This window comes from Eubalaena glacialis, chromosome 14 (genome assembly GCF_028564815.1).
Source record: "Eubalaena glacialis isolate mEubGla1 chromosome 14, mEubGla1.1.hap2.+ XY, whole genome shotgun sequence".
Taxonomy (NCBI): Eukaryota; Metazoa; Chordata; class Mammalia; order Artiodactyla; family Balaenidae; genus Eubalaena; species Eubalaena glacialis.
This window is the reverse complement of record NC_083729.1, coordinates 7259620-7282067: the sequence shown is the minus strand read 5'-3', so window position 1 is coordinate 7282067 and position 22448 is coordinate 7259620. Positions and strand designations below refer to the sequence as shown.

Here is a 22448-nt window from a genome sequence, read left to right as displayed (position 1 = left end):
ACCTCGCCCTCCCTGAGCCTTAGTGTTTTCAAATGTAAGAAGTGTCCCTCCCAGATGACGGGTGGGGATCAGCGATATTCAGCTCAGCGCAGGTACCTAGAAGTGTGTGACAAGGGGGGGCTGTCATCATCATCCCCACCTCGGCTGCCTCTGATTCCTGCAAGCCGACTGGGCTCCAGGACCACCTGCCACATCTGGGGATTCAGATGAGCCAGAGAGGGAGAAGCTGGCCGCGTAGACAGGGCTGCCTTGGATCCACAGCTCCAGCCTCTGGGAGACTATTCTGGTTCCATTTCAGAATGCCTGGCTCCTGGCTCAACGGGCTTTGTCCCAAAGATGTAATTTCTATTTTGATTCCACTCGACATTTAATGAAGTGACTTTCAGACGCCACGCAGCGTGTCTGAGTTATGAAACCACATCTTCTGGATCCCCAACACGGCACAATAACAGGCCCCCTCTTGTTGCTTCGGGAGCTGCCCCACGTCTCCTGTCTCCTGAGGGGGATGTGCTGAGCCCGGGGAATCAAAGCGGGATGCACGCCCTGGGGCCCAAAGCCTGCGGCGCAGAACCTTCGCTCGGTCTGCCCAGGGCCCAGCCCTGCGCCCCTGCCACTCCCCGGCTGGACTCCTGCCCCCGTCTCCCTCTCTCCAATCCAGCGCCGTTCAAACTGCACATCAAAAACATTCAGGGAGACAGGAAATCGATGGGGAGAGCTGCAAACAGCATTGTCAGAAAAACAAATGAGAGAGAAGAGGATAGAAAACGCTGGAAGGTATCAGGCGTGGTAAGAGTGACTGCTGCTTCACGACACGCTGGCTGTGGGGTGGACACCAGGCCCCTGTGAAATGAACGAAAGACTGAAAGATGCGGCTCTCATCCATGACCCTCAACCTTCCTGAAATGCACACCTGAGCGTGTCACTCCCCAGCTAGAACTCAGTGGGTTTAGGGACAGACTTCAGGTCCCTCAGCATGACATCAAAAGCCCCCCAAGACCCATCCCCTGTCCCCCTCATCCCACCCCCACCCCCACTAGAGAGCAGGGGCATCCGGCCTGCCCACGCCCCCCGGAGAGGACTCAAGGTCAGGACTGAGTGGGCAGGGCGTGACATCACGGGCCGTCTCCTAGGTGATCAGGAGTTTGTTGGGGATCATGGAAGGGCCAGAATCATAAGGTCACTCACGTGTTTGGGATGAGGAAGCTGCTGGGCTCACAAGCCGACTGCTTGAGAAGGCAGGTGGCTGTCTGCAGCTGGAGCCCAGCCCCGAGGCCCTAGAAACCTCTAGAACCACAGGGATACCAAACGCTACTCTGCCAACAGCTTCATAAAGCTCGGTTCCCACCACATCCTGTGAACATCTGGACAAGCACAGGTTCCAAAGAAAACTGAAAAAGAAATACATTGTGCACTAACAATAGATGTGAGACCTCGTCACTGACCTTTGAGGAACCCAAGGCCTCGGGTGCTAGCTGCTGTCTCCATCCTCCCTGCATCCACAGAAGGGAGCACAGCCCGGCCCAGAGCTTGGGGACACTTGTGGAAGGAAGTCCACCGCAGTTCAGGTGCCCGGCTCTAAAGGCCTGAAGCTCCGGGTCATAGGACAGTCTCCAGAAGGTCCTGTGAATGCAGGGGAGGGATGGCCATCATATCCACCTAGCATCTGCAGTCACAGGTAGCGGGAAGGGAATGGGGAGCGGGGGCAGCGACCACCCCCTCCAGGGCCAGCGCCTCTGCAACCATCATCTCGATTAATCCCCACCAGTGTGCCACTCACCGCCCCACTCCCCCGCTACTGGGGCACAGACAGCGGCTTCCCCCAGGTCAGTCACTCACTAGCTCCTTCATTGATCTATTCATTCAATAAACATTTGAGAGAATCCAGAGTGCCAGGCCTGTGCCAGAAGCTGGCTGATGATACCGTGGACACATTAGACCCCATCCCTACTCTCAGGGGACTCAACACCCAGGGGATGGGGAGGTCAGAAAAGTGACAGACAGATACAATTCTGTATTATAAACAATCAGCCACACGAACACAGGAGGGACCCCTAACCCAGCTCCACTGTGTCTGGGTAGCGCCCTGAGAAAGTAACCTGGAGGTTGAACCCTGAAAGAGCAGAAGTTGGACAGGTGGTGAGATCCAGGCACAGGTGGGGAAGCCCTAAGGCTTGGTGATGGTCAGGCAGGGTGGCACCGTGAAGCCAGCAGGTGCCTTGGCTCCCACAGCGTGAGGGCAAGGGGGACCCATCATGTGATTTGCCTTCTAAGAGATCATCTGGAGGCTATGTGGATAACGGATTGGAGGAGGGCAGAGTGCGGAAAGGCAGCCTGACCGAGTGTGGCCAGAACCCAGGTGAGACGACCAGCCGTGATCTCCACCAGGACGGGCTGCCTGGGAGCATCTGGGAGTGGATCCGCAGGATGGGGCTGACGGGGTGCGGGTGAGGGAGAAGGGAGGGTGGGAGGCTCCCCCTCCTGGCCACATGAGGAAAGGCAGATTCCCCCAGCTTGGGGATTTCTGACCTGGAGAGTTGGGGTGCCATTCACAGAGCCAGGAAACAGCAGATGGCGAGCATCTTGGGGGTGTAGTTTGGGGAGTGTCGGTGGGACACCCAGGTGGAGAAGTTTACTTGAATAACTCAACCTGCGTCGAGGTGAGAGTTTTGATTCCACAGACAGGTGTGCAGAGACCCTGGGGAAAAACCCTGCAGGAGAGAGAGAGGAGGAGAGGGCAGGGGGAGGGGTGGGGATGGGGGAGGCAAAGGGGACTGAGAAGCAGCCTCCAGAGCGGAGCCCAGAGGACACAGAACTGAAGGGGCCACAAGGGGGCAGCACGACAGACGTGAAGGTTCAGAGCGGCCGAACCAGGCTGCCCCAGGCTCAAATACCAGATCCTCCCCTTACTGGCTGTGTGACCTTGGGCAAGTGACTTAACCTCTCTGTGCCTCCAGTCCCTCGCTTGTAAAGGGATAGTGTGAGGAGTGACTCAGTATATGAAAGGTGCTTAGAATAGTGCGTGGTGAGCAACATATAAACGTTAGGGAAAAGAAAGCAAAGGTCCTGGTGTCTCGGGGACGCAGTGTCAGGGGTGAGGTGGGGAGGAAGCCAGACAACACGACCCAAGAAGGATAAAGAAACCCAGACTGGGATCTGGGAAAACTCCGAGGGGCCCAGGCCCTGCACCGGACCCCTGCCTGGTGTTCTGGCGGTGCCGGCTGACAGGTCATGACGGCTGACCCTTCCTCCGTCCTCCCCCCACCCCAGGGAAAACCACTCAGGCCCAAACTGCTGCTCCCCAGGAACGTGGATTCTCAGACCCCAAACACGCTGGGGCCCACGGGGTGGGGGAGGTGCGCGGCCGTCCACAGTCTCCTCGGGTTCACTCCGCTGAAGGCCCCACGGGCCACGAGGCCCCTTCTGACCACACGCCGAAGAGCCGAGGCTGGAGGAGCTGGGCCTGGACCAGGTGGGGGCAGAGGTGCCCCTGGAGGGAGAACAGACTCTCCACTGCATCCCGCAGAACAGTCGGGGGGCACCCACAGACGGCGGAAGCAGGAAAGCAGCCCAGGGAGCAGGCGCGGGCCTCGCACTGTCCACAGCCACCCCGTCCCTCTGCCCTCGGGACCTGGCGCACCCCTCTCAGCCTCACCCACGGCGCCCCCCTGGCCGCCCTGGCCCCCCTCCTCCTTTGCTGGAAGCACCCCTTTTTCCAGTCTCGTGGGACAGTCCTCGCCCTCTCCTCTCCTCGTCGACACCCACTTCCTGGGGTTCACTCGTCCCATGACTTCAAAGGCCCCCGCGGTGCTGTGTCCAGCTTCCTGGACACAGGAAGGACACAGTCCTCTTCCCTGGACTCCAGTCCCATGTTCTCACCTGCCTGTCCAGCACGTGTCTGCGTACCTAGCAGGCATCTCAAAGGTAACCTGCCCAGGACAGGCCTCTCGTGTGTGTCTCTGAGTGCTCTGCTCTGGCACCCTCCTTTACCACCCTCTCACACCCACAGGCAGCCCCTGAGCTAATCCCATCTGCTCTGTCTTCAAAATCCAGGCAGAACTTGGCCGTGTCCGCCACCTTCCCTGCTGCCCTCCCCGACCCGGGCACATCGCCGTCACCTCACCTGGGCAGGTGCAACAGCCTCTGAGCGAGTCTCCTGCTTCCACTGGGACATCCTGACTGATGCCTGACACACAGGAACAAGAGTGCTCCTTTAAAATGGAAGGAGGACTTCCCTGGTGGTCCAGTGGTTAAGACTCCGTGTTTCCACTGCAGGGGGCACGTGTTCAATCCCTGTCAAGGAACTAAGATCCTGCATGCCGCACGGCACAGCCAAATAGATAGATAGATAGATAGATAAAATGGAAGGCTAATCCCGAGCTTTCCATGCTTCTCATCCCACTAAAACAAAAGCCAAACTCTTTACCTTGGCCTACAAGGCCCCACGAGACCCTCCACGCACACACACAAACCCCACTGATCTGACCCTGTCTCCCACCCCTCAGGCTGTTCTGATCACACAAAGACAACGGAGGTTCCTGCCTCAGGGCCTTTGCACTTGCCTGGCGGTTGCTGGAAACATGCTTTCTTCCTTTAACCATGTGGTCTGTCCCCCACTTCCTCCTCTAGTTCCTCGGAGAGCCCTTCCCTGACCACACATAACAAAGAGCACGTGCCCTGCCCCTGCCCCCTCCCCCAGAGCACCGCTACGGCCTGACTTACTGCACATCCGTGAGTCGGTCGGCGTTGTCTCCCCAACAGCCCACACTCTCCTCAAGGGCCTGGGTCTCATCTGCTTTGTGCTTGCTTGTCTCCCCAGCGCCTGGAGCCGAGGGGTTACATAGTAGGCCTTGAATTAATGGCCTTCCCGCCCCACGCCTCACCCCTCCTCCTGACTGCTATGTCTGCCTCGCCTGTGCCCAGTGTCTGTGACCTTGGAACAGCATCCCCACCCCTGGCCCCCTGCTCTTTCCTTCCCAAGAGCATGTAGGGGGTTCTTCTCCTGCTCCCTACTCCCTCCCTCCCTGGAGCCAATCACACCTCCTCCCTGTGACCTTGGAGCGCAAGACCCTTAACCCCATGCTCCCTTGACTCGAGACCACGCGCAGACGGCAGGCTTGCTCCGCTCAATCACCTCACAAGGATGTATCCTCCACCTGCCTCTGCTGGCAGCAACCAGGGATGCGAAGGAGACGGGTCCTGCCCGGGAGGAGCTGACAGTTTCCCTGGAGAGACCACATGAACAAGGGGACATCATCCTGGCACAGCCCATGACACCTGTCACTGAGCGCGGCTGGGTGGCACTAGCTCTCCGAAGCCCTATGGAGGACACGGTCGGGGGTGGAGGTGGGGGAACAGAGGGCCCAACACCCCACCTGAAGTCCGGGCCCTGACATCTGCGGACTGAACCCCTCTGAGCTCGGCCTGTACACAGCGGAGCGGGACTTAGCTGGGCTCAGTTCTCTGAACTGAAAAGGGCTTCGAGCTGACCCCTGGCCAGCCCTTGTCACAGAAGCAACGGGCTCCTGGTTCCCAGCCAGACCCCGAGCCTTCTAAGCAGCATCCAGAGACCACTGCAGAGGAGCGGGTGCACACATTAGTCACCAGCATGGCCCAGCAAGTGGCATGACATCCGCATGATGCAGCCCCAGCTCCTCAGCCTCCGCGTGCCTGGCACTTCCAGCTGCAACTCCAGGGCTGGGTCCAGCCCCCCAGGCTCGGGGCCCGTCCCTCTGCCTTGAGCTCCTCCCGGGGCTGGAACAGCCATCCACCTGGTGGGCGCTGCCCTTAGTTGCTGCAACTGCTCTTCAACATTCATTAGAGGAAAACTGAAACAGAAGAACAGAATAGAAAGAAAAACTGCCCTCCCTCCCACCACCCTGATTTCATTTCTCCGTTTGTGAGACTGCCCATCTTTATCCAGATGTACATGTATTTCTATATCATTTATATCACTGTAACCAAAGTATACTTATAATTTTATGTTCTGCTATTTCATTTCCCATTAGTCTGGAAGCAGCTTTCCATGTTACTACAGAGCCTTCATATTTACCACTTATAATGACTAGTTAGTATTCTACTGAGTAGATAGCCTGTAATTTATTTTAACCATTCCCCTTCTGCTTGACATTTAGGCAATTTCCAGCTCCAACTCTAATTGGAGACGGAAGGCTGAGTCCCCTGTTAGAGATTTCAGAATGAATGGGATGATTCAGCCGTGTAGCGAGCATTCGTGGAGAACCTTCTACCTGTAGAGGACATGGAGGAAGCAAGTCACAGGGCCCTGCATCCACACCCCACACACAGGCACAACCACAAACCCACAGTCAGTCAGCGATCCCCTCACCAACCTGGTCCGTCCCCCTCCGGATGGCTGCACATACTTCCATGGCTCCCCATGACCGCCAGGGCAAGTAGAACCTCCTTAGCCTGGTGCCCCAGGGCCTGCCCTACCCCCCTTTGAAGCTCCTCTCTTCTCTCCCACCAGGTGGTTCATGCATCACCCCTGCCATCACCTCCCCCCTCCCCCCAGACCCAGTTACCCTCTCCTGCTTCAGGGCTTTGCAAACCCTTGTCACCCCTTCTTCCCCCTGCCTGGCCCACCCTTAGACGTTCTAAGGTGCCACTCAGCATCCCCTGGTCCGTGAAACCTTTCCTGGCTCCCCAAGGCCTGGCCTCCTCCTCTGAGCCCCGCAACGCCTGGGCTGACCTCTGCCTCAGCACTTAGCATCCTGCGTCAGTGGTGTGCTGGAAAAGGTAACAAGCGGCTCTCTGGGTGGGGAGCCTGAATTGTAGCATTGATCAGTTTCCATGGTGTAAATACCAAAGCTGATTCTGAGCCACCAAAGCTGATTGTTAGCCACCAAAGTGATGTCACTGGTCATGGAATTGGAAAGAGATGCCCAGTAACGTGCTGTTATGTAGTTATTTCCACCAGACAGATATGACAGTTGTAAATAGCCTGAGAAGCATGGATAATAGTAACAGGTAGTAAGACTTTTGAATGTTTATCATATTCCTCTTTAATATAATTTATCTAATTATAAGTTTATGTAGTTTAGTTTTTATAATGGCTTTAATTAACAACTAGCTCAGTGTTATGGGTTGAATTGAGCACCGCCCCAAAATTTATGTGCTTAAGTCCCAACCCCCAATACCTCAGAAGTAATTAAGGTTAAATAAGATCATAAGGATGGCCCTGACCCAAACTGACTGGTGTCCTTTTAAGAAGAGATTAAGACACACACATAGACCGAGGGTTGGCCACGTGAGGACACAGTATGGAGGTGGCCGTCCACAAGCCAAGGAGAGAAGCCTCAGGAGAAACCAAACCTACTGACACCCTGATCTCAGACTTCCAGCCTCCAGAGCTGGGAGAAAATAAGCATCTGTTGTGTAAGCCACCCAGTCTGTGGTACTTCGTTATGGTGGCCCTAGCAAGCTAATACACTCCAAAAATTCCTGAAAATTTAATAACCATCTCTTGAGTGGGTACTTGCTGGCTCCAGCCCACCACTACTGACCATCTACCACTTTCCCGTTTCCTGACTCGACTGTAGATCCCTCAAGAGCAAGGTCCTGTCTCACTCAGAGGACGTCAAATGCTTTCTAGATAGGGCCAAAGAGAAAATATTTCAGCTCTACACACCATGCAGCCTCTGTCGCAATACATAAACAAGTAATGTGGCCGTGTGCAGGTGGAACCATCCATGGGTGCTGAAATGTGGATTTCACATAATCTCCATGCATTATGAAATATTATTCTTTTGATACATTCTTCAACATTTTTAGCTCAGAGTCTGTAAAAACAGTCAGCGAACCAGATTTGGCCCTGGGGCCTGGTTTTCTGACCCCTGGCCCTCGGAACGCCCCTCCCCCAGCAGAGGGAGGAGGGCTTGGTTAATGTTTGACGATCCAGGGAGTGTTGGAACGAAGGGCCGCCAGCCAGCTCGCAGGCTTGGCATTTCAGTCGGCCAAGTTCCCTTCCAGGCAATGTCAGGAATCTTTTTTTTTAATGCAAAATGTTTTTCTAATATGCCAAGGGAAGAAGAGCTTTCTGAAATGTAAATCAAATCTGTCTCTGCAAGGCAGAGCCATCCCCTCTTTGCTGCCTCTAATATTCTAAATGATCTCTTAGAAAGAAAATGCAGTACCTTTTCCATTAATAGCTTCTGTTTACCAAGCGTCTCAAAAATGTGCCAAATCAAACCGGTGGAGACAGAACTACGGATCATTGGTTCCCAGGGCTGGGGGTTGGAGGGGAAACCGGGAGGGACTGCTGATGTGTATGGGGTCTCTTTATAAAGTGGGTTGTGGTGATGGTTACACAAGTCTGTAGTAGCCTAAAAACCATTGACACTGTATCTCCATAAAGCTGTTTAAAAAATACACCGGGCACTATAGTCACCGAGTTCTCACGGTGACAATTTCTAAAACCAGTCTTTGCTGCCACTGTCCCTGCAGTGACAGAAACAGGCTCGCTGAGGTGAGGAAATGCAGCTCAGCAACTGCAACCCGTGTGGGATTGGCCCCAGGCAGGCTGGAGCAGCGCAGGACGCCCATCCGCAAGCCTTCGGAAGCAGGAGCACGTCCTGGGGTCCTGCAGGAGAGGCTGCCCACCCCAAGGGGAAGGAGGGAAGGAACAGCCAGACCTCACACAGGCAGCCATGCCTCCAGGCGCTTTCTGGAAACAGCTGGAACCTTGCCATTTTCCACCTCCAAGGTCACTCGCTGCTCCCACTCACCCCGTTACTAAGTCCCTGAGTGCCCGGCTCTCTCCTCAGCCTTCCTGGTGCGGTGCAGGGCGCGTCGCTGCAACCTTACTTGGGAGACTTGGGCAGAAGCCAGCCGGCAGTGGTTCCCTGGGTCCAAAGCCTGGGCTGTTGATGAACTTCTCTGATTTACAGACAAAACAGGGGAGGCTCCTGCCCAGGCAGACCACAGGGCCACGGGGACAAGGACAAGGCAGAGAGTAGCCTCCCCCCGGCCCCCCGCACCAGGCATACAGGGAAAGCAGGACAAGGGGAGCGAGGACACAGTCCCCTGGACAAGGGTACTTGGGCAGCAGGAGCAGCTCCAGAAGCGCTTCCTCGGGACTGGTGTGGAGGCCTGGGTGCCTCACAAAGGGGAACAAGAGCTCCCAAGTAGTAAAGAGACAAGAGGGTGGCCATGGGGCCAGGACACCTGAGTTCAGGTCCTGGTCGGCCACTGTTTATCCACGTGCTTTCCCCAGCAAGGCATGTGACCTCCCTGTGCCTCAAGGCCACATCTGTAAAATGGGTCTAATCCTCGCTGCCCCAGGGTAATTGTGGATCAAATGAACTCAGGGCTGTGAGTTGTTGTGAATTCATTGGCTTACTTAAGTGAATAGTTTGGGGTGTGGACTTCAGGTATGGCTGGATCCAGAAAATGAAGTCATGAGGACTCCATTTCTCTGTAAATCAGCCCTCTTTTCCCGTGTGTGGGACCCACTGCCCATACAGGCCTACTTCATGGTTGTAGGGTGGCTGCAGCAGCCCCAGACGCTCTGTATCCTAAACTCCAAGGCCAGGGGAAAACAGGGCCGCCCCTAGCCCAAACCAAACTCGAGTCCTAAGCCTGGCTCTGGTTGGCAGTAACCAGGTCCTCCGTGCAGGCAGCCTGGAACTCCAGTGGCTGTGGTCAAGGTACTTTTGATTGTGGGCAACAGGGGTCAGTCTGGCGGGAAGAGGGGGTAGCGAGCCTTTCCAAGGCCCTACCCACTCCCGAAGCAGATTCCATCTTCCTAGAGCCAGGAGGGACGGCAACTCCCCTCCCCATTCTCCGCCCGATTCAGAGGGTGCAGAGTTACAGGCCTTCTCTGGGTCTCACGCAACCTCGGGCAGGTCCTTCGAACCCTCAGGTCAAGCACACCCAGCAAGGCTCAGCCCCAACCCCCAAACTAAGAGGGTCCTGGTCTCCATAGCCTCGTGTGTCGAGCACCAGCCCCGCATGTCTCTTCACATGCTACCATCTGGGCCTCAAGCCCTCACCTGGTTTGCCCCCAGGTCAGTGCGGCCAAATTGCAAAACTCACACTGCTCACATCATGAGCGGCCACTAGGTCACACCTGCCCAGCCCACACTGGTCCCAGAACCTCGCTCTGAGGTACCACCTGGACATGGGAGGATGAGGCATCCTTGGACTTGGATTGTGAAGACGAGTCAATTCTGGGAAATTGCATTACTACCTTGACGTTGTCCATTCCATGAAAACCCCCATTCTACCCTCCACATCTGACCTTCCCTATTTCGAACCTACTTTCGGATAATTCCTTCAGCTACACCCCTTCGGGTCACTAACTCATCAGCTGTGTCTAATCTTACTAAGCAGGATATTTTCTAAAGCTCTAAGAGCTTGAATTCCAGTAGTGTTGTATTCCTAGATATTCTAGCTAGTTCTTTTTAAAAATCTGCCTATTATTTCTTTACAGTTCTGTTCTTTGGGGTTTGATTCTTTTTTAACATCTTTACTGGAGTATAATTGCTTTACAATGGTGTGTTAGTTTCTGCTTTATAACAAAGTGAACCAGCTATACATATACATATATCCCCATATCTCCTCCCTCTTGCATCTCCCTCCCACCCACCCCTCTAGGTGCCTCTCTCACTTCGTCCCAGTATACCCTTCCCCCTCCCCGTGTCAAGTCCATTCTCTACGTCTGCGTCTTTACTCCTGTCCTGCCCCTAAGTTCTTCAGAACCTTTTTTTTTTTTTAGATTCCATATATATGTGTTAGCATACGGTATTTGTTTTTCTCTTTCTGACTTCATTTTTTTTCTTTGATCACACATTATCTTATAAACCTAAGTTCTTGAGATTTTTATACCCATCGTTCCTACAATCATGTGGTTTGTTTCCTTGCACATTTTGTAACATGGGAATCATGTGCAGTTTGGTTGGGAGTATGTATCTCCGGTGAGTTCCTAGACCACAAGTCTGAGAGGCACAGGCCTACCTAGGGTTTTGATTTTTTCAGAGCCCAGAAAGATGACCACCCTCAACCTCTCCCCCAGGGCTGGTGGGATTATTTCTTAAGTCTCCATTTCATCCAGGGTCCTGCTTTGTGCAGCTGTTTTGGTTCTAACTCGCCCTAGTACAGATTAATCCCTCCCTCCAAACCTGAGGGTGTTTGGTCCTTCACCCTCTGATTTCTCTAAGGGACTAATAAACACCCCAAGGGCTGCTCCAAGCACAGGCTCCCATGGCCACTGTCTTTGTTCCCAGCATCTGAGAATCCCCCTTTCTCAGGAAGTCATTACCCATTTAACTTTTGTTATTTATTATTGGGAGGTGTCTGAAGCAGGAGGGTTTTTAGGGCACCTTAGCCCACCACCTTGCTGGAGCCACTCTAGTCTTTAGAACCAAGCTAAGGAGGTTGTGGTTACTGAATCCACTCCAGGGAATGACAAGGCGACATCACTGATTGTGTTCTTTCCCAAGTGCCCAGAGTACACCAACACCAGGAGGGGTAGCCCCCTCTACAGAAGGGGATAGGGTTGGGTGAGGGGGGTCCTATCAAAGTCTTCTCTGGTTTGAATGGGCCAAGCCATGCAATCCTGCAGCCTCAAAGCTGCAGCCACTCACTGCGAGGCTGGGACTGTCTTGCTCTGCAGAGTTACACCATTATCAGGATCTCCAGAACCACAGTGAACAGTCAGTCAGCTCGCTGGCCAGATGGCACTTACAAATACCCATCTAGTTCCGGCTTTGCGAGGAGCCAGTCGTCAGGCAGGATCCCAGGCCAGGCAGTGCCTGGCAGGCAAAGGAAGGCTCTCACAGCTCTGCTAGGGGCAGCCGGACTTGGCCACACCACGTGAGCAGAACCCCAGGGCTCAGGTGTGATGAAATGTGCCTCCTGCGTAAGTGCCGGGGCTCTACGCATCTGGAGCCCAAATCGGAAAGCGCATCCAGTTAAAACTGAGAAGTGGCATCCAGGCACTGGGTTTCTTAAAGCCTGTGAATGACTAGAATGCACACCCAGAGCTGAAAACCACTGGTTTGAACTGCGTGAGAGTCCATCCCAATCTCAAATGTCTGAGAACCTCCCAAGGTGAACTTGTTAAAATTGTGGGCTCCCTAGTTTCACCCCAAGATTGATTCAGCAGGTCTGGGATGGGGCCCCTGAGCCTTTAATACCAGAGGCAATTCAGACTCAGTGGTCTGACCACACTAACTCTGACGCAGGCCCTCCAAGTGAAGTATGGAGATGTGTCTGAGAAAGAGCACGGGCAGCTGGCACAGGCGGATGGATGGTAAGAAAAAACATGACCTTGGGCTGCCCACTGGGAGGCTGTTCTAATAGTTGATGATCCTTAGAGCACGGCTGCCTGGAAAGTACCCAATGGTGCCACCAACCCAACACTATGAATCAAATAATAAAGGCACTCAGTGCCCTTGGGGTGCAAAGGCAAAGCTGCCCACGAGACTCCTCCAGGACACAGCACACTTCTACCCAAGACACTATCCACCCCAAGTACCAGCTCAAATTAATCGCATCCACCAGCCACTCCCTGAGGGCCCGATCCTTGGAGGCAGTGTGCTCCGAGATAGGGAGTGGCTAAAACTTGTGCCTTCTAAGTGAACATTCTCCTTCATCGAAGAAACAGAGGACTCTTAATGCAACAGAGCAGGAAGGCAGGAGCAGAACGATCAGTAAGATTCACCCCCCATCCCCACCTCTACCAGGAAAAGCAATGTCACCACACGGCTCCTGAAGCTTCCCACCCACTTACATTCCCTGCGGCGCCTTCCCTGCTTTGGCTCCGGAACTGCATCGCCATCTAACGCCAGGATTTACTTATGCATCCAGTTTCCTCGAGTAAACCTAAACCGCACAGGGCGGGCTGCGTCCTCTGTCCCACCTCCCACAGAGACCGGTGCCCAGCAAGACAGCTGCTGTTCACTCGGTGAATAACTGCACATCCCAAGTGATGACACACAATGAATAATTTGCTAATTGGGGAATGGACAGGTGAAGGTGGGTGGGACCGCCCCAGGAAAGGGCATTTATAGAGAAGAGGGACCAAACCGAGCCCCTGTAGGTCAGTGTGTGGCAGATGCTCTGGGGCATCATCTTTCAAGCGAACCTGTTTCCCACATACCTTGGGCCAGGACAGGCATGAGGAAAGCCCCCTTCCCAGAACTGCTAAAAGCAAATGAACTCCTATTCAGTATTTATGAAAACTTCCTGTTTTTTTCTTCCTGAATTGAAATGCAAATTTCATCAAGGAACTGACATGAGAACGGTTTTATTTAAATCATTGACACTTGTGCAGTACTCGATATTAGGACTTTGAAATGCTTTAGACAAAATCTGTTTCCCTTTAAACAGATTAAAAAACCGAATCTTAGTTGGCAGAAGCTAGTGCTTGTATCACACAGCTAATGGGAGGTAGAATCCTAAAATCTGCTTCCAAGTGCCACCTGTACCTGACAACACCAGGCAAAGTGTTTTATTTTTGTGTTGCACAAGTGTAAGGACCATAAAATCTAGATTAACTTTATAACAATAATTTAAAAGGTAGAAAAGGGTCCCATACTACAGAAATTTTTAAATTGACTATTTTACCATTTATATTAACACAATAAATGAAGAAAACTGACAGTAGAACAGGCCAGTGGTCAGCCAACACACAACACAATGTGTTAACAAACATGGCCAAAGGATCGGTGTGCGTCATGCACTACCTTCCACGTAACATCTTTTTTGGAGGGGGGAGGGAACATAAAGGCAGATTGATTCAAACTAGCCTTATTAAAATATATCTATTAAGTTTATACTTTCTTCTGAAATTAGTATTTGAGTGGAACATGTGTTAATTATTCACATAACACTAGCTTTCTGCTGAAGTTTAAGAATCCAGTAGATGATGTTCACATTTAGGCAAATCCTAGGAGCAATTGCACTAAACAATATCCACTCAATCAATTATGAACTGCAAAATAATACTGGGTAATTATTTCAAAGGATGAACTATAGATATGATATAAAAAAATATAGTAGAACAACTTTCTAACTTAAAAGTAAAGTACAAATTGTTAAGTCAACAGTACCTACTTACACACAAATTAAACAAAATCAGAATAAACACTCAACTTTTAGGAGAAGCAATTTCAGTCCTGGTTTTACCACTTAATAGGAGAAAGATCTTACATAGGTCCTTTCATTCAAGGACGATTTGAAAACCAATTTACAAAGTTAGTATCTTGGATCCCAGCTAGGAAGACTCTTCAAGGATCTTTCATACTAACTTGAAGTTGGGGGACATACAATTTGAGAAATTAAATGATACCGTCCCTCATGCACTCCCAGGTTACCCACAGTGAGTCCGGATCACACTTCAGTTCCTAATGACCTAAGTTAAGAGTCTCCTTTCTCCACATCTCTTATCCCGCGATACTCAACATGGGCTACAGAACCCAAAACCAACCTGTGTTCTGTGTGGCACCACCTGGCTGATACTGATACCTAAGTGTGCACAGGATTGAGTTAAAAAGCTCTTCAATTCATCAAAGAAAAGAAAGAATAAAAATAACACCCTTAGTTTACACAGGCTTAACCTACTTTGATCACCTAGTAAATCTTGAATTGGCTCCCGTTAGTGGTAAACAGAATACTTTTGTATTTGGTGTAGAAACCAACAAATTTAGGTTAAATCAAGCCTTCACCCTGACAGTACAAACTATGTTTATTTGTGTGTAAAGTGCCAGTTTTATATACAAATCGTAAGTAAACTTTAAAATCTGCTTTAAAATCTGAAGCAGTGAGTCTGATGTCTTCCTACTGCCTTGTGGTAGTAACTGTTTAATCTTGCTGGATCAAACTTGCTTGACTCCCCACACTTCGAGGCCAAGGAAGGTGCTGTTAAGAGCCAGGGTGAAGTCATGCACAGCCAGCCTGCTTGCAAACGCCAAACATGGACAAGATCTTTCGTAAGAATCCGAGTAGCTTCTGTCTATGCTTTCAATTAGCATTAACAGGATTGATTTTGAGGTAGCTACACAGTTTTAAACATGCCATTAATGAACATTATGGGTGATATATGGTGTAGCTGGTTAATACAGTTCAAGTAGCTGATTTTTTTCTCTTTTGATGAGAAGGAAAAAAAGAAAAATCAGCAAAATAAGAGCACATCTTCAGTTCACTTAGAAGTCAGCATCCAAGGTAAAGGAATTCTCTGTCGGACTGGACATCACTCCCATCCTCTGATACTCGCCTACTCTCTTCTCAAAGAAGTTAGTCTTCCCTTCCAGTGAAATATTCTCCATAAAGTCAAATGGATTTTCTACTCTGAAAACCTGAAAAGGTTCACAGCAAAATATAAATACAGAACACCAGTTTCAGAAAGAACCAGAGGGCTACCCACAATACTTTACCTTGCTAAAACCCAGCTCCAGCATAAGTCTGTCTGCCACGAATTCGATGTACTGCTTCATCAAAGTGCAATTCATCCCAATGAGCTTCACTGGCAGGGCCTCCGTGAGGAACTCCTAGGGACCAGAACACAGCTTCTCAATAAAACAGAAGCATCAAGAGGTCTTCTAGCAAGCACGAGGCCTCCACACGTCACCCACCTGTTCTATCCTAACTGCATTGACGATTATTTCTTTGACTCTCTGCTCCGAAGGTTTGTGTAGCAGGTGTTTGAACATCAGGCAGGCGAAGTCACAGTGTAAACCCTAGAAGAAAAGGTTTAATGTCACTATCAAACCAGCAGACTTCTAGCATTAACGTGGGATAGGAAAACTGCTTTATGCTGGTCTGTATTCGCCTTATACACCTTGCGTGGCCAGACTAAGAGCATTTTAACTGTGGAAGGGAAGATGACTCAGATGCTGTGTCACCTAGGCAGGCTCGGTCCCACCCAGGGGCCTTAGGGCTGCCCCCTAGAGGACAGCAGGCCAGGTCTGGTCCTCGCTGCTCTGTGTGGTGGCAAAGGACTGGGCAGAACTTGCGCTCAGAGCATTCTTTCTACAGCCCTGAGCTCTACTGTTGCCACTATTCCCAGCAGGAAAGGCAAAACTCTGACTAGGCTAGTTAGTTTTTAGATTTAAAACCTAATGTCTGGGAAATCGGGAATGCAATTTCGAGTGAATCAAGTCTGCAAGTCTTAGTGCATTAAACCCCAATGCTGGGCTTCCCTGGTGGCGCAGTGGTTAAGAATCCACCTGCCAAGGCAGGGGATGCGGGTTCGAGCCCTGGTCTGGGAAGATCCCACACACCGCGGAGCAGCTGAGCCCGTGCGCCACAACTACTGAGCCTGTGCTCTACAGCCCGCGAGCCACAATTACCGAAGCCCGCGTGCCACACTACTGAAGCCCGTGCGCCTAGAGCCCGTGCTCCGCAACAAGAGAAGCCACCGTAATGAGAAGCCCGCGCACCGCAACGAAGAGTAGCCCCCGCTCGCCTCAACTAGAGAAAGCCCGCGCGCAGCAACGAAGACCCAATGCGGCCAAAAATAAATAAATTAAATTAAAAAAAAAAAAAATCCCAATGCTGGTGGGACTTACACTAGAACATCTGGGCACCTTCACTCTTCCCTCTGCACTTTAACCCAAGTGCATTCAAAGACATATACTGGACCAGAATAGATTCATTGAGATGCTCACCAACTAACTTTGAAGTACAATAGGATCACACAGAAGACCAGGTAGAAATAATAAAACTTCCCCTAAAAAAAATCCCATCACCTATAGAGCAATACCTATGTATATTGAGAATATGAGTAAAATAATTTCAGCATTTTATCTAAAGTAATTTTATCTAAAGTATTTCATTCTCTGCCAAGTATATATATGGTTGAAGCCACTTGTTAAATGTGCATTTAAGGCAATCTGACATCTTGGGTTCCTTCCAGTGAACACAGGGTCGTAGGTGTTTGGGGTGCAGGTCAGCCTGTTATCTGAACTAGACTCACCTCGTCTCTGCTAATAAGTTCATTGGAAAATGTGAGGCCGGGCATCAGACCTCGTTTTTTGAGCCAGAATATCGATGCAAAAGAACCAGAAAAGAAGATTCCTTCCACTGCGGCAAAGGCTACGACACGTTCTCCTAGAGTTAACGCCAAAATATTTCTAGTGAGTTTCTGTTTGTGTTCATAGGAACAAACCAGTAATATCACTTCGAAAACGAAGCTCAGGGGTAAGTAGGGCCAAGGTATCCTTACCATACGTAGCCTCTTTGTCCCCGATCCAGCACAAGGCCCAATCTGCCTTCTTCTTTACACAAGGCATTGTCTCAATAGCGTTGAAGAGAAATTCCCTGTAGGCACACAGAGCATCAGGAATTCCGGCAGAGACCTTCTATCCTAAGCTTCTGAGTAAGAGCATTGGGACCAAGGCCAATTTGGGATTCAAACTGAAATGTTTTCTCTTTACTTGTTTGCTTTTTCCTCCAGTGTTTTCAAAAATCTCAACATTCATTTAGTTTATGTTAATACAAATTTAGGTATCCATTCATTCACACTGAGCCCCTAGATCTGCTAACATGAAAACTCAGTCTATTACACCAAGAGCATTTATTGGCTTAATTATTTCAAGTCCAGGTCATGACAAGGTTCACAGGCCCTACCTTTAACCTCGAAGAACTATAAAATCTTAACTGCTAGGACTGTTTAAGCTATGCTGACCATTATCTCCCTAAATAGGTGCCCACACTCTTATCATTGTGTCAATTATTTGGGCCCCAAATGCCACAAGTATATAATAAAGCAATTAAAGCCAATAAACTAAACAACCTGAGATTGCTTCCAGCTATAATTCTATGCTACAATGTTGATCCCAGGTCAGAAAAGCAAATCAATTGGCCCTACACTTACCTGGGTCTTCCTTATTACTCTCTTCCTCCCCATCCCCACCTTGGGAGTCTACAGATTCCCCAGCCCAGCCTCTTCCTTCCCAGATGACCTTGTTTTCTGAAGCCAAGGTCATCAGGCCATTGGGTTCCTTTCATTCTCTTTCCATGTCAACCTGGGTCTTGCCTCTCCCTAGCTTTCAAAACTCAACCACCAGGCCTTCCTGATCCTACCCGTTCCGGTAATGTATCCCAATCATGCCCCTACCTTTACTTTCTTTTTTCATTTCTGTCTACAAACATGTTCAAATCTTTTTACCCCCAATGAGTCTCCTCAATCCTGCTAGGCTTTCAAGTCACTACTCATTTTCCCTCTTCACTTTCTTCCAAGTCATCTACAAGAGGCTACTTTTCAGCTTCACCACGTCTGTTCTACACAGGCTCTTGTCCTGAAGCTGACCTTAGTATCCAGACTACTCAAACGCCCATTTCTAACTCTCCCCTCCTTTCCAGTCAACCTTGAACGTGTAAAATAGGCCCGAGGCTACCTATATTTCTCCTCTATTATCCTCCAATATAAACTATCATTTCAGGCAAACAGCTGTGTGCCTAAATTAATCTCATGGTTCACGGCTGCCTCTGCACTATTATGTAATTTCTCTACTTATACTCCTAGGTCTTATCTTCTGTTATGTTACAGCCCCTTAAGAGGCAAGTTTTATGTTCTACTTTGCATCCTCCGCCCTCTCCACCCTGCCCCAGGCTCAAGTTGTAGGTTGACAGATTTGCCAGACGTGAAAACTATCAGACCTAGGTTTTAGGGCATCAGACACAGCCTCTAGGGATGTTTTTTCAGAAGGCATTAGGTTGGACATTCAGCAGTATATTTCCACCTCTATAAAATGGAGTAACCTCATAACTTTGTTTTGAAGTGACTGGCTAGTAAAGTGAATTCAGGTCTCTTCTTCAGAGCAGACAGGACCATGGGTGCTAGGAATTTCTTTGACTTGGTCATTTTAGAGTCATTCTTCTATCCCTATACGATTTCAAAAAGTAACAATTGGTAATCCTAAATATGTTGGCGTATCACCACCCAAATACTCACCTTTCTTTGGAATCTTTAATGTAAGTGTCAATGAGGAGACTATACATTTCAGAATGGATGTTTTCCATGGCAATTTGGAAGCCATAGAAACAACGGGCTTCCGTAATCTGAACTTCTTGGCTAAACCGCTCCACCTAGTGGTAAAACACAAAGATCAGTTTAAGGAAAATCTACCAGCAGCAACTCAGTCAGTGAACACTGGTTGCATCACACTTCCTCTTTTGTATCATCATAAGGTAGAAATAGCAATTCATTCTTTTTAATTCATTGCAAGGAGGATGCACTCAACAAGACATATATGCAACCAAATTATTAAAACAGCAAAGCCACAAAAAGGAGAGCAAATAGATAGCTACCAGTGTTGTAGATCTATTACTACCACTTAACATTGTCTTTGAGCTTCTCTACAGTTGGGGGAAAAAATACCATAAGGAAGAAATAACTGCAAAGTATATTATAAGACAGGAAATGCCATGGAATATAAATACTAGCTTACAGATATATACACATTCAGTGTGGAAAAATTTTAAAGACGAAAAAAGAAAATTATTAGTTCTCTTAAGCCTTGAAATGCATAAAAGTAGACTTTCTTTTTGGAAACTCACCAAGTTTTCATTTACTATGCCATCACTTGCTGCAAAGAAAGCCAGAACATGCGAAATGAAATATCTCTCCTCAGGCTTCAGGGCTTCCCAGTGCTGAATGTCCTTGGAAAGGTCCACCTGGAGTACAGAAGTTCACAAGGGGTTCAAACGTGCAGGACCTCACACATATGCGTAATTCTTCAACTTTAAGTCTACTTGTATCGCTTGATTAATATACCTCTCATGCACTTTGCCAGTGAGAACAACTAATATCCTCCCTCTGTGGGCAAGCATTCCCAAGAGGAACATGAGGAAAGCAAAGCACATTTCAAACAAGTTATAACCGGCACTGCAGGGGTCTTCCTCTAGAGTTAGGGGCAATGCTTCCAACTGTCTTTTAAGGCTCCTAGTTCCTGAATCCGATTACCTCCTCAGCTGTCCAAAAGGAAGCCTCAGCTTTCTTATACATCTGCCAAATATCATGGTATTCGATAGGAAAGATGACAAAGCGGCGGGGGTTTTCTTTCAGAAGTGGCTCATCCTCCACACCGGGGGCAGATAGCTTAGGGTTCTGCTGAGGGAGAAAGGAAGGAAAATGTTAAGTATAAGGCGAACCATGAAATTGTCATTTTTTTTTTAAGCAAAGTATGTCCAGTTATCGGGAATTTCATGCGGTTTAATGTATGTCGGTTGTCACACATGGGTTCTGTACGTAACAGAGCAGGACTCTAGTAGAGACATAATAGGAAAAGGTCCAGATGTGTAAAGTAGTAAAGGATCGGGAAGAGGCTTTGGCGGGAAAGGAGCGCGGGCCCGGGAGGGGGTAGGGTTTGAGAGGAGACAATGAGGCTTTGGCGCCAAGAGCCGGCTCCTCCTGCACCGCCTTCCTGCAGCGCCCCCTCGCCGGGCGCCCCCAGCCCGCCTACTCACCGGCTCGGCGGGCTCCTGGAAGATCCTCCTCGCGGTCTTGCTGGCCAGTACGCGGGTCCCGCTGAGGGACGGGGGCTGCAGGGAGACGCGTGGTGAGAGGCCTGCCCGCGCCCTACAGGACCCCGCCGCCCTGCCCCGCCCCTCGCCCCTGCGCGCTCACAGTGTTCTCCTTGTCCGCCAGGCTGAGCCCCTTCATAGGCGAGAGCTGGAGGGGATGCTGCTGCTGCGGGTCAGCGATGGTGGCGAGCGGGACGCGGACGGAGAGCATGGCTGCGTACGGCTCGGCGAGGTGGGGTTGCGCGCAGGTCTTGGGAGGCCCCGCACGGCGGCGCTGGGAATTTAAAGCATCCCGCATAGGCGTGCGCAGTGGGCGTGGCCGCTTCCCCATTGGATGGATGCCGGCCGCTGGTCACGCCTCCCGTAGCAGATTCCGGCGCCGCCCGCGAACACCGGCCGGCACTGCTCTCCTGGGACCCTCGGGACCTACCCCTCCCGGGCTTCTGTGGGCCGCAGGCTGCGCTGGGGGCGCCACCGCCCATATCCCTGAGAGCCCCATCGGACAAAGCCTGCAGGCCCTGCGCGCTCCGGTGGCCCTGGCGCGCGCGGGCACTCGCTCGTACCGGAAAGGTTTGGGATTGAATGAAGCAACGCGATTGGAGCCCGCCCGCCGGAGAGCGGGAGAGGATTCCCCACCCCGCCGAGCCCCACCTCTCTGAAAACGTCTCTTGAACCCGTTTCGCGGTTCCGGGTAAATGCTTTTGCAAATGAGATCGGTGCAAATGCCTGTACAAAGCCCCTGGCTGCGAGGGAACGTGGCTGCGGCGATTTAGATACGTGTACCTGGGCGGGGGTGCAAGCAGGGTCCCTGAGGTCGGGCAAATGTGTGGGGTGGTCGGTGGTGACCGTACTGTCAAACGGTTAGGGGCGCGGGCTGCTGAGTCACTAGGACACGTCATCTGACAAAGATTTGGTGCCCTCGTCGGTAAAATGGGCCTCGTAGCCATACCTGACCTGTGGGATTACTAATAAAATGAAAGGATTAAATGAGATAATTCACGTAAAATGCGAAGTCCTTTGCAAACTTTCAAGTTAATAACAGAGAGAGGGCCTTTGGTGCAGTTTCCCCCTGAAATCGTGTCTGCTGTCGGACCCCTGTCCTCTATGTCAACACTGTTTTAAAAGTTGCAAACTGAGCAAAAATTCCTGAGAAAAAGTTCAGAGAATGATTGAAGAACTAGGAATTCATTTACTGCTTATTGGGCATCAAAGAGCCTAAAGGGGGGGGGGGTTGAAAACCTCCATTCGGGTGAGGGTGGAGACACGAACTTAGTAACAGTTCTCATTTCACTTCGTAGGCGGTCTTTCAGATTTGCCAGAGACTTCTGCTCTGCATCTGGCAAAACGCCAAAAATGATTGAAGAGAAAGAAGTGTTAAGATCCAGGAAAAAAATGATTAACCAGGAAAAGCAACAGCTGTACACAGTCAGGGCTGTCTCTGAGTGAGACTGGCCTTTTTACAATGTCTTTTCTAGATGTAATACTTTAAAGAGGTGGGGGTAGAGAAGATACCCTCCCCACAGAGGTCTGTTTCTCTTAAAGTACTGTGTTTAAAGTATTCTCTAGCCTCAGAAGATCAATGACCATCACATCTCTTAGACAAAGCAACAACTAAAACTGGTCTACCGTCATTTGTTTTAAAGCAACTCGCAGACATTGTCAATTTCCCCTTCAGCATGCACCTCCAGAAAATGGATACTTTTATTGAAGATGTGATAATGGCTTTATCAGCCATAAAACTAACAAAACTATCAGTGATTCCTTGGTGTCCGCTAATACCTAATTAACATCCAATTTCGGGTAATCAATACCCGACGTACTCCTTTGGGTTGCTGTCCCAGGCATCGTGTACTTTTCAGCTCCTGCTACACTCTGTATGTACAGGAACTGTAAAGTATAACTCTGTGAGCTAGCCAGAAGCTATTACTTCATTTTCGGTTGAACTGCCACGAGGCAGGGGGGAA

The 22448-nt window shown here is 50.3% G+C and overlaps 1 protein-coding gene across 2 annotated transcripts; it reads right to left on the bottom strand.

Moving 5' to 3' along the window:
* Nucleotides 1–13262: 13262 nt before the first annotated feature.
* Nucleotides 13263–21298, bottom strand: RRM2 (ribonucleotide reductase regulatory subunit M2). 2 transcript variants are annotated; one of them, XM_061210630.1, is made up of 11 exons: nt 21268–21298; nt 20588–20758; nt 20428–20502; nt 19925–20071; nt 19519–19635; nt 18914–19047; nt 17183–17277; nt 16934–17067; nt 15591–15695; nt 15393–15506; nt 13263–15314 (listed from the first exon to the last, which is right to left on the bottom strand). In XM_061210630.1, exons 2-11 carry the CDS (start codon nt 20693–20695, stop codon nt 15162–15164), a joined length of 1182 nt encoding a protein of 393 aa, XP_061066613.1. In that variant the 5' UTR covers nt 20696–20758; nt 21268–21298; the 3' UTR covers nt 13263–15161. The 2 variants fall into 2 exon arrangements, with proteins under 2 accessions (XP_061066613.1, XP_061066614.1); XM_061210631.1 differs by having other exon boundaries at nt 19925–20068; nt 21268–21295.
* Between the last annotated feature and the right edge of the window lie 1150 nt (nt 21299–22448).

Bases quoted from the DNA above. Each gene is read 5' to 3' on its own strand.
- RRM2 (XM_061210630.1), bottom strand. From the start codon at position 20,695: ATGCTCTCCGTCCGCGTCCCGCTCGCCACCATCGCTGACCCGCAGCAG. The intron at 19,636-19,924 runs GTAATCGGATTC...TCTGTACTCCAG, and splicing joins CCTTTTGGACAGCTGAGGAG to GTGGACCTTTCCAAGGACAT. The intron at 15,696-16,933 runs GTGAGTCTAGTT...CTTTTCTTCTAG, and splicing joins AACTTATTAGCAGAGACGAG to GGTTTACACTGTGACTTCGC.